At 38.0% G+C, this 12,370-nt stretch overlaps 1 protein-coding gene across 2 annotated transcripts in view; it reads right to left on the bottom strand.

Moving 5' to 3' along the window:
- Window positions 1–12,370, bottom strand: part of sh3kbp1 (SH3-domain kinase binding protein 1) — a 58,270-nt gene that overhangs the window by 10,661 nt on the left and 35,239 nt on the right. Inside the window, exons 8-12 of one of the 2 annotated variants that reach the window (XM_047349862.1) lie at window positions 5,588–5,657; window positions 3,891–3,985; window positions 2,235–2,330; window positions 2,100–2,151; window positions 1,951–2,022 (exon numbers count right to left, since the gene is read on the bottom strand). In XM_047349862.1, the coding sequence (XP_047205818.1) occupies window positions 1,951–2,022; window positions 2,100–2,151; window positions 2,235–2,330; window positions 3,891–3,985; window positions 5,588–5,657 (385 nt within the window). The remainder of the gene's footprint in view (window positions 1–1,950; window positions 2,023–2,099; window positions 2,152–2,234; window positions 2,331–3,890; window positions 3,986–5,587; window positions 5,658–12,370) is intronic. The other variant, XM_047349863.1, reaches the window with a different exon arrangement.

Here is a 12,370-nt window from a genome sequence, read left to right as displayed (position 1 = left end):
ACTAAGCAAATCTTGACTTCACATGTTGATAAAAGATAAAAGACTTTTCCAAACGGTTAAATGTTGTTGTTTTTTTCAGATACTGTAAATCATTTTTATCTGTTTTGTACTAATGCTGAATTGACTCAGAATTGCACTCTGAAGGAAAAGCTATTGTTGGCATGCTTAAGGCCAGGCTTTCTTGTAATCTTTTGAAGATTTAGCAAAAGTTAATATCAATAGTTTCTCAGGATTTCTGACGATCTTTTGCGGTTTTTCTATGGACTTTTACTGCTTGCTCTTTCCGTCCAGTTCTTGAGCATAGGACCATAAGGTGAAGTAGGAGCTTAAAAATAAGCAATGGCTTTTTTTGATCTATCTCCTAACCGTTCTCTCTTTCATAAACATCTTTTTTTTACTCATCGTCCTATGTTACTTTAATGTACGACATCTTTACAGTTGATGCATTTTATTTTTTTCCTAATGTTATCTTTCTTTCATCTTTGATTAATTTTTCATCCTTTGTTCTTATGAAGGAAGTTGCATAAAAGGGATAGCTTTGTCTTGTTTTCTGTACATTTTTGTAAAATGTAAGACTTTCAAGACCCTTTTAAGTCTATTATGATTTAAATTTAAGACTTAAATTATTTATAAAAAATACTTTAATCACTGGGTTGCACGGTGGCGCAGTTGGTAGCACTGTTGCCTTGCAGCAAGAAGGTCCTGGGTTCGATTCCCAGCCTGGGGTCTTTCTGCATGGAGTTTGCATGTTCTCCCCGTGCATGCGTGGGTTCTCACCAGGTACTCCGGCTTCCTCCCACAGTCCAAAGACATGCCTGTTAGGTTAATTGGTCACTCTAAAATTGACCTTAGGTGTATGAATGAGTGTGTGTATGGTTGTTTGTGTGTTGCCCTGCGATGGACTGGCGACCTGTCCAGGGTGTACCCTGCCTCTCGCCCATAGACTGCTGGAGATATGCACCAGCTCCCCCGCGACCCACTATGGAATAAGTGGTAGAAAATGACTGACTGACTGACTTTAATCACTTTCCTCACTTATAGTTAACTTACCAAATAACTTATGCAAATTACATAACTAAGTCAACTTAAATTGATGTTTTTCAGCTCTGTAGTGTGACTCAAGTGCTCTTACACCTAGATTACCTAACTTCAATGCCTTTCTACATCACATAATAAACTTGAACAAGTTTAAGCCAGCTGTTGAAATCCTTCTTTTCAAGTGTTTATTAAATGTGCACTTTGCTAGTTGAATTTGAATTCCCTAATCAAACAGTTAGCCAGTTTCAAAAATAGTTTTCTTTAGCAGATTTTACAAGGAAGGCGAAAATGTCTCAGTAAATTTCTTCAGACATAATCATTGCTTACTTTCTTTATGGGATTTGTAGTTTTGTCACCGCATAATGACACCAACATTCCTCAGGCAGAACTACAAATCATGGAATAAACGACTGAAGCCAGTTCAGTTGTCAAACAAATAATCTAAAATAAAATCTTTCATAGATAAAATCTATGAAAATAGTAATGTATGGACTTATCAAAATATAATTGAAGTATTTAGGAATTTTTGAGGCCTTGCAGAAACTCCATATTTTATGCCAGCACCATTGTGGTGAAAAGTGGAAGTGTCTGTCTTGCACCAGCAGAACTGATGGTACCAGTGTTCGACAAGTATCAAACCACAGAGCCTGCAGCTTCCTCTTGCACACAGACACATGCTGATTAACTTTCTCAATCAAAGTTTCGTCACTCTGCATACAAAGGCCGAGAAAACAAATAAGATGGTAATTTAAGCTGTTAGAGGCTGATGGGAAAAATTATTCTCAGTTGCTCTGATGTGAAAATGCATTGTAAGGTGGGTCAGTTGGAAATCTGCCAGCTTGACAAAGCCAAAGAAAGTTGTAAAATGCAGTAAAAGCCAGCCAACCTAGGTCAAAGTGAACCAGGTTTTACCTCGATCTTGGTCTCTCTGTGGCAGATGCTCAGGCCGCTCAGGAGGGAGCTTCTTCACTTCAGATTTTTTTTCTACAGATTAAAGTTCACAGTTTCCAAATGTTTGATGGTAACCAATAAACAGATAAAAGCAAAACCGAGCCATTTACCTGCGGTGTGTTTAGCTGATGGAGCGCTGGGTGGTGGCGGTTTTTTTGGTCTCTGGAAAGACAAAATAAGCGGGTAGATTTTGAGTCAAGTAGTTTCCCAATTTCTTTTTGTTTTTTTGAAGATATCACAGTCACCTCTTTCTCAACTTCAAGCAGTTTGACGAAGTTGTCTGGGAAAACGCCTTGTCTCCCGCCGATCTCCCCCTTCCACCAGCCTGCATCGGCACAGTCCTGTAAAAGCAAACAGCTTACAGGACTCCATCATACATCAGAGATCTGATTGGTCCATATGTTCCTAACAGAGCACTTTGTTCTCAGACTGCAGGTTTACTGGTGGTTCCTAGAGTCTCTAGAAGTAGAATGGGAGGCAGATCCTTTAGTTATCAGGCTCCTCTCCTGTGCAACCAGCTCCCAGTTTTAGTCCGTGAGGCAGACACCCTGTCTACTTTTAAGGTTAGGCTTAAAACTTTCCTTTTTGATAAAGCTTATAGTTAGAGTGGCTTAGTGGCTGAGCTATCTTCCTTATTTTTACCTCCATCTTCTTCCCCCCCTGTTGGATGGAGTGGAGTAAGGGGGAGTCAGGTTTAGCCTAAACAGGCTCAGTTATGGTTGAGGTGCAAACACACCCTCCATTTCTGCTACCTGTATGACCCCTTCTCTTTTCCAATGGTTATAATCAGTCAGACAGAGAGAGGTATCCCAATCGTTGTGGTTTTTAGTATAACAATGGCCATCAGTGGGCTCTAGATGGACAAACTGTCTACTTCTAAGGCTAGGCTTAAAACTTTCCTTTTTAATAAAGCTTATAGTTAGAGCGGCTTAGGTTATCCTGAGCTATCTTTGTAGTTATGTTGCTATAGGCTTAGGCTGCTGGAGGACATAATGACCACTTTCACCCTCTTCTCTCACTATTCTCTAATTTTGCATTATTTGCTGTTATTTCAGCTTTTAACCTTGTTCTCTCTTTTCTCTTCCTAGAAGCTACACCTGGCCTGACTCTGTCTGCCTGTGACACCTTTCTGAAGAGGGGCATCGTCCAAGCTTCTGCTGGCAACAACTTAATGCTCACCCTCTACAGATGATCCACATAGCCCTGTCTTTCAGTGTTTAACCCTTTCTCTCTCCTAGATATACCAATTGACTAAGCTTTTACTGTGACTAACTCTATGTGCTCTCTTTCAGACTCTAACCTTGAAAACTGGCTCAGAGTTTATCTGTTCTTTCTTTCTAGGTGAAACGACTAAAGGAGCTACATCCATTAACATTTACTTTTCCTTCCCATAGAAAGGACTCCTGGATCAGTGCTTCTTTGTTCTCTTTGTGTCTCTGCTCTGTTCTCTCAAACTCCCAGTCGGTCGTGGCAGATGGCCGCTCACACTGAGCCTGGTTCTGCTGGAGGTTTCTTCCTTTTAAAAGGGAGTTTTTCCTCTCCACTGTCGCTACATGCATGCTCAGTATGAGGGATTGCAGCAAAGTCAACGCCAGTGACTGTCCACTGTCTCTACATGCTCATCTGGGAGGAGTGAATGCTAAAATCTCTGACTCGATGCAATCTGCTGGGTTTCCTTAGATAGAAAAACTTTTTAACCAATTTGAATAAATAACTAACTCTGACTGCACTGTTCAATGGTTAGGATTAATTGGAATGTATGTACCTGACTGTTGTAAAGTGCCTTGAGACGACATGTGTTGTGAATTGGCGTTATATAAATAAACTGAATTGAATTGAATAAACCCACAATATCAAGTGTATTTGTTACAGATGTCTGTAAGCACAAATGCAGCTCTCACCTTTGTGATAATATTAATGACATCTCCATCTTTCAGTGTTAGCTCATCTTCATTTTGTGCTTCATATGGGAAGAGGACCTTGCACTGCTCCCGCACTGGCAGCCAATGAAAGCAAACAGAAATAAAGTCAATGTTATTGTTTGCATAAATGCTATGGAATCATGTAAGGTTATTTTGGTTGTAAGAAGCAAACTAACATAGCCTACACCAACACAACCTCAAAGAAAATTCAAGTCTGTTTTATAATCTGGAGATGAAACCTATGCAGAACCATTCAGGGTTGTTTCCCTTATTGTGCCTCAAGTATACATGCATCTTGAATTTAAGGTGAAAAACCAACACAAACTCAAACAAAGCTAAGGAAAAAGGAGGAAAAAGTGTGTCTGTAGTTCAATATTCGCTCCCGGATCAATACTTTGCAGAACCATCTTTTACTGTAATCCCAGCTGCAACGTCTTTGGGGTATGTCTCTACCAGCTTTTCCATTCTAGAGACTAAAATTATTTTCTTAGCTTAACAGGTTTTCTTCCAGGTTTGCCTTTCTTTTAGATCCATCCATCAATCTGTCCAGCTTTGATGTCACTGCATGAGAAAAGCAACGCCACAGAATAATGCTGCCATCACCATGAGTCACTATGGGGATGGCATGTTAAAGTTACTGTGCTTTGCCAGATTTCTGCCACACAACATAAAAGTAGGCTAAAAAAATTGATTTTTGACTCATCTGACCACACCACGTTCTTACACAGCTGCTGCGTCGCCTGCACAGCTTGTTGCAAACTAGGTTTCTTATGGGTTTGTGTCAAAAGTTGCTATCTGTGCACAACAAACAGCTGCCGTGTCAAAAGATTCTTCCACCTGAGCTGTGTATCTCTGCAGCTCCTCCAGGGTTAACATGGGCCTCTTGGCTGCTTCTCTGATTAATACTACTGAGGCTTCATAGATGTATACGAACACCATGATGTTTTCTCAAATAAACAACTGTCTGACAAATGGGAGCAACCAAACACTAGCCAAGAATAGAAAGATTATATAAACACAGTATAAAAATAATGATAAAATTAAGTTTTAACTACATATAATTATTTGTCCAGGGAAAACATGATGACATGCATAACATTTTAGATGATTTGGTCCTTCTTGCACTGAAAAATCTTTTACATGTTCAAATTTAAGCCTATAAAGAAGAAGATATTATAAGATCTGCTTTCTCTTATAGCCCAGCTCATCCTTTGGGTGCTGTACCGATAGAACTAAGAAACATAAATTTGTTTTATTGAAAGTTGCTTTGATGTTAAAAATATACTAAAATGTCAAAGTATGAAGACAAGTAGATTCTCCAGAAGGACAACACATAGCAGTTAACACTAAAATAATTTCCTTGAGTCACATTTCTATATCTGGATTTGAGGTGGATTGTATTCAGCTCCCTGATTTAGGAAAATAGTAATATGCTGTTCCTGTTTTTCTCATACAATGCTTTCCTATCAAGTTTGAAAATCTAGGAGGCCGGTCCTTTCCCCAAGCAAAAACGGCAACAGCGCTAGAGGTGATGATGATAAGAAACAGTGGTCTATCAGAATCAAAGGAAACATGCACAACCAAAAAGAACAAGCGATAAAGACATTTGTTACTTAAAAGAATTTAATTTACGCCAAGTTTTGGATGTTTTAGGATGCGCAACAGATTCCTCTCACCTTTAGCTTTGCCATCAGGTTCGGTCTTCATGCTTTCAGCTGCTACACTCACGCCTTTCCCTTCGTTGACCTGAGGAACAGACAGATGACAGAAAACCTTTAGTTTCTGATGTAGGCAGACGCAGCACCAACAAACTGAGGTGGTTTGATACTTCCTGTGCTTGCTGCAGTATCACCCTGTCTGCAGAAGGTGTTGTCGGTCACAAAAGTTTATGCAACAGTGACTTGTCAGACATATACCTCCAATCTAATTTTCTTCACCACTAAAAGTAAACATGAGGCAGTGCGAGACCTTCCTCAGTTTCATCTGCTTGTGTTTACTTTTGCTTTATTATTTTATTTTATTCTAATGTATATTTTAGTAATTTATCCATATATTTCTACATTTGCCTTTTTAAAATTGAGCAGTAATTAAAATCACCTTAAAGCAAAGTTAGTCTTATATTTGCTGCATCGTCCTATTTTCTGAAAGCTAAGACATTTGTAACACAATGCAGATTTATTCAGTTTTATCTAATGGATTTAATTTATTGTTTCTGAATAGTATGTTTATTTTGGAAGAGCCACAACTAACTTTTTATATTGGTTGGCAGTTTTGTGATAACAATCTTTGTTTTAAATGTCTGATTTTGTTCAAAAGTTTCAGATTTTACTTCATCTGGTCATGTCTGTTTAAGGTAACCAGTGGTTAAACATTTTAAAAGTAAATAATAAAAGAGACAGGTTAAATATATTTTCTACAAATAAAGGGATGACAACATATATGTTAATTCAGATGCAAATAGTGAATAACATAGCTTATATTTGCCAAAAATACTACGAAATAGCTTATGTTGCTGAAATAGTAACTGTGGTTTTGGATAAATATTTTTTACAATACAACAACCAACATATTTTGTATTAATGTTTTTCTTTGGCTAAAAGCTAAAATTTTGTTTTATTAACTGAACAATATGCTCAAAAATAGAACAGAATACAGTAAGTTTAATATAAATATGGCATTTTAGGCCTAACCAATGTTAACCAACATTATTAAGGTTCATATTAGCATTCAACATTTTGCAAAGTAGCACACACTTACTTATCTAAAAAAAGACAGGGCTGCTCTTTTAGGTAACTAAAATAAAGAATGATGAACAATAGTACAAATTTGGAGTAAATTGCATAAAAATAGAAAATGTCAGATTCACTAATTGTTTAACGATACTATTGCTAATATTAGCACACCAACTTTTGTTAATTAGCTCCAATTATAGCTGCAGATTTTTTTGAAAGATGGTATTAGCATTTATATTGTCTAGAGATATGGTGAGCAATAAAATACATTTAAAGTGCGCAAAATTAAGGAATGGCAGACACATCAAATAATAGAATCAATTATTATTTTAGTATACTGACTTTTATTAATTAAAAATATAGCTTAAGGTACTGGGCTATGACAAGATAGTGCTACTTTTTTATTGACCAAGGTATGCTGTAGAATACCACATAATTAGAGTTCAGTTAATATGAAATGAAATTTCAGACCTGGCAAATGATTGATAACAATAATGCTGTTGTTTGCATGCTTAATTCGATATAATATGGCATTCCAGAGCTAGCAAATGGTTAACAGCAACAATGCTCATTGCTATCTGCTAACTTTAGCTATTTAGCCTCAGTTAAGACTGGAATAATTTGGCCGGAAAAGTCTGAACTGCTTTTTATATTTAAAACATGCTTAACAATCACAGAGAAGCAGAATCACTAGTATGGAATTTCAGACTAAGCAAATGAAAAGGAGCTTATGCTGGCATAAATATTATAGCCACTTTATGAGTGGCCACAATGATGACCAGAAGAACTTTAAATAGATTTTTTCCTCCCAGGGTGGCATAGATAAACCACCAGTCAGATACTCTTCAGTTCTGTGGACCTTAAATTTCTGCATCTCGTTTCTTCCAGTTAATTCCTGGGGTCTGTACACATCAGGTGATTTATCAGCACTGCTTTCACGCCTCAAATGTAACGTCTAGCACACTGCTATCTTCTATTCCTGTAAAAGCAGAAGCTATGATGACTTCTTTTTGCCTAGTCTGCAACTGTCTTCCAAGCTTCCAGCTGTTAAATGTGCTTGTTTTTCCTCAAACTTACAAGCAGATACTTCACATTTAAACCACATCTCGGTCCAGCTCAACATTTAGTATGGAAGGACTTAAAAATACAAATATTAAAACACACATGAATATATTACGTTTCTCTCATAAACACCTATTCATCCTACGAATAGATTCAGCCCAGAAACCAAGCAGCCGACATGCTGACGAAGACTAATGGTGTGAGACTGTACCATTAAAGCGGCCGTTGTTTCCCAACTGGAGTTGATCCCTTGGTGGTGTTTGTGGAACCAGGCTGGCTCTTCCCCAGGAAAACACACACATTCACAGCACGCAGTGTGTCTGAACACACACGCGGCTCTGTTCTGCTCGACCTCTCCCTTCAACACTTCCTCCCTCCCTACATCCCTCCTTCCGTCCCTTCCTCATTCCCTCCCTAATGAGATGCGTGTGGAGGTGCGAGGTCTGAGGCATCACTGCAGCAGGGAGTGGAGTGATGTTCTAGCTATCAGATTCTGATAAGAGTCAAAACCCCCAACCAGGATCGATGTGGGAAACAAGGCCTTGGGTGACTAGTGGAAAGGCCCAGATAAACATTCACATTCTCACCACTAAAATATTTGACTATTTTCAGTGGTTCATAAGCCTCTGCATGTGTTTTTTATTCTGAAAATGTTGTTTCAAGTCATGTTACCAAAATTGCTGTTAAATTTCTCCCATAAATGTTTTTTCACTCAGCTATTAACTTTTTTTAGAATCCTAGTTTTCTTTAATAATTAGTTTTGTTTTTTTTTGTTTAAACATTTTGGGTATTCACAGTAAAATTAAGAAGGCAAATATGAAATAAATTAAGGTCAAGATCAGGAATAGAAGATAAAGTATATAGAGATAAAGTTTGCTATCAGTGGTAATAAAAGATAACAATATGTTGACATGAGATTATAAAACGCTATTTGGACATTGAAATAAAGCCGGTTTATGCAATGTGATGGAAACATGTGGAACATAGGAGTCACTCTGTTTATACAGCAGGATGGATGGATGGATTTATAGTGTGGAAATACAATAAAATGTTCCTTTTCATACCAATGCGGACCAGGAAAACATTTCTCTCAGATCCAATTGTCATTATAATACATTAATGGAAGCCAGCTTCATATTGTGGAGCTGAGGGATACAGTCAGATTCAGTATTGTCCTCTAACCTTTTTCATGTCATTGTTGGGTGGTAAAAAAAAAAGGCTTATTGTAAGTTTCAGGTTTTGGACCTGATCTCTAGCATCTTCCTGCTTAAATTAGCAAAATCTGAAACAGTTTGAAGTTTGGGTTAGGATAGGTTACCTTGCTGTCCTGGCATTGTGACGGCAGTTTACAGGCAATCACTTTCTCTGCAGCGTAAACAATATGCTGCAGATTGTGTTCATCCTTGGCAATAAGAGCAGAGGGTGATAGAGGAACTGACAGCAGAGGTAAAGTAGGACACTGTTCTCAGCAGGTGGGGTATCTTTTACTGCTGCAGCAGGAAGCACACCCTGCATTCTGCTTTCTAGATGCAGGATTTTTTAAGTGAAGTGTTTGTGTCTTTGTTCCCACAAAGCAGAAGTGTGGGCAGTGCAGACTCTTGAAAGCTACGAGGTAATTAGCGGCTGGGCTGCAAGTATCTATGTTGACCTTAAGCACAGGAAAGTTGTCAAAATCTAGTCATTCTTAAACCTTTAAATATAAGCAAGCTATTTTTGTAACTTGTCAGTTTAAACCTTCAGTCAGCTCTTAGTTATGTGGATCCTTTTCTGATAGCAACCCAACAACGGCCATTTTGTGCCATCCGTAAAAGTAGGTCAAACGTTATGTTTGTTTTTCTAAATACCTCGGAGGAGGAGGCTTTAATGTTGCTAAAACAAGTTGGCAAATTTGTTTCCACAAACACTTTCGGTTTTACAGCAATTTAAACACACAGTATGATGCTTAGTGGTCCTTCAGGCATATCTGAGTCTACACGTCTTCGTACGACATTTTCCAGTCACGTAATTTCCACACATAACCGAAGTTATAAATCTGGGAGTAACTTTTGTTTTACACACAGCTTGTTTCACGCACTGCTATGCACATAGCTTGCTTGTTTAATTTTTTCGCAGGTTTCAAACATTATAATGTCGCAGAAGAGTAAAACGAACCATTGGAGGCCTTGGAAACAATTTCGCAGGGCAGTGACCTGGAAGTAGAAGATTCTTCAAACAGCGGCGTGGATTTTCAAGGGGATGAAGATGAGAAACTTCTTCTTCAGGAAATGGTTCACTAGTAAGTTATAATGTTACTTACTTTATTTCCAGCAACTTTAAATTACATGTCAGCTATTTCAACAATACTTTACCGCTTTTTCAGTTTGTAATTACTGTTGTGTGGAGCGTCTGTATTTTTATCTGTGATTGATTCAGCCGGTTATAGAACAAAAGGACTACAAGTTTTGTTTGAACTGGTTGAAGGCATGTTATATAGCAGTTATATAAGTGACACTTTACCAATACATCTTTACTGTTACAGCATTACATCATTGCTTTTGTGTGTTATTTTATTTATTTTTTACGCACAGGATGAAATAATTTATTATCTGTATTTTTACAGCCTGGAGGAGGCAGGACTATCTGGCACTAACCAGACCACCCTTCTACTTGTTGGGACCCAGCCATGGATTTCAACATTAAACTCCGGTACGGACGTTTCTGGAACTTTCAAAATAAATTGCATTTAACTGACTTCCAGCAACTGAGGAAAGGGGGGTAGCAGCAGACTTCCCATGATGCCTCTGTCTGAATAAGAGCACCCCCCCTCCAACAAGCTGACCTCTTCCACACCGGTGTTCATCAGGATAGGAGGGGGATAAAGCGCGCTAATGTCTTTTGCTGGCAAAAAGACATAAACTCTTCAAACTGGATCCAAGAGTGTCATAAGATCACACGATCATATGCACAAGTTAAGTATGAATGAAGCACCGTTTTAATTCTATGAAGTTTGGTTTTGTTTGTGTGAAACTCGGCTATCTTAGTGCTATGATTTCATTCATTAAGAGGGGAAATTAAGGTATAAGCATTGCTGACTTTCTCTCCGAGCCCTGCAGAAGCAAACGGTGTTCGAGAGAAGCCCCTGCAAAGACGCGGTCTCCCAGTCTGGAAGCAAGACACCAGAGACCGCATCACCGTGTTAACTTGTGTGGTCAGCGGACAGGACGGGCCGCCCAGCTACAGCTCCGGAGCTAACCCTTTTGTTCACAGAGCAAACGCACCTTCAACCCCCTGCAAAGCTACCGAGCTAACCGCTTGTTGACTGTGGACGTTTCTTTAAACTCGCCCCTTGGACAACATTTCCTCACCATGGTCAGAGGTTAGGTTTGGGCAGATTAACAGTTAGGATGAAATTATCTGAACGTTTTAATTCTATGAAGTTTGGTTTTGTTTGTGTGAAACTTGGCTATCTTAGTGCTAGCAGGCTATCTGCAGCACACGTGCCCTGTTTGTGTTCTGTGTTTGTGTGTTTTTAAGTTAAGTCAAACTTTACTTGAAGGGTGATTTTAAACACAGAAGATTGCTCATAACGCACCGTCCGCGCTTATGCATTTGAACCCTTTTATTAACCCTGGTATTTTAAAGGTATGTGTTGATTCTGGTGCTAAGCTATTAGCTTCTTTTGTTAGCTCAATTGCTAACCGGTAAGAATACATGCTTGCTACTAAAGAGTATTTAACAGAAAGGTTGTTAGTTTTCAAGCTAGTGAATAATAGTCCCTAAACATCATTTACTAGATTTGATAACTAAGTAAACACCATTAAGCCCCATTTCTCCAGAAAGATTTGGCTCTTTTCCAAAATACTCCCCTTAATAATATTTCTTCAAATATTATTTCAATAAATAAAGGCAGCTAATTAGACACCATTGAGAAATAGTCATCCAGAAGGTTGGTTTTATTCAGCAGATCAATATTTAAAACATTATTTTATTAAAATAATATTTTATCTGATCTTGCATTGTGAATGGTTGTCTAAACGTTGCTAATTATTGCCTAAGTTAGTTCCAAGACTAACTTAACTTCATTTCCAGATTCTTCAAGATAATCCTTGGTTCTCAAACATAAACATCGCATGGTAATGTTGCATCACTCTTTTGGTCATGGTTTTCAATCATCTTTAATCAACTTGTTTATATTGTACATAGCCCATTAGTCTTCCGTATTCTTTAATTCTGCTTGGTAGTTTAGTTGGATTGTTTTAGCATAGTAAAGAGTTTGTTGATTGAAATATGTTTGACTTTGAGTTGACTTATTTTTGTTAATAAATTCTTGTATTTTAAGAAATTGTGTGAATTAATTCCATATGTGTGCAGAGTTTATGCTGTTCAATAATGTCAGAGCTCGTCTCACACCTTTCTATTTTGTCCTAATACCATCGCCTTACTGGGCTGGTATTCACAGGACAACCCTTAACAGACCGAAATATTATTTGATAAAATATTAAAATGTTAATATTAAATAATATTCTCAGATTAATAATCACAACATTGGCGTCCCTGGGTTGGCATTATCATGAACAGCTTGCACTATACATAAATACGAATGAATAAACCACAACTGCACATTATTGATGTACCAAGTGATTAGCTTAAAACCAGCTGTCACTGGTCACAATAGGACTCAAAACA

Source organism: Girardinichthys multiradiatus, chromosome 21 (assembly GCF_021462225.1).
Source record: "Girardinichthys multiradiatus isolate DD_20200921_A chromosome 21, DD_fGirMul_XY1, whole genome shotgun sequence".
NCBI lineage: Eukaryota > Metazoa > Chordata > Actinopteri > Cyprinodontiformes > Goodeidae > Girardinichthys > Girardinichthys multiradiatus.
This window is presented reverse-complemented; position numbering and strand designations above follow the sequence as displayed.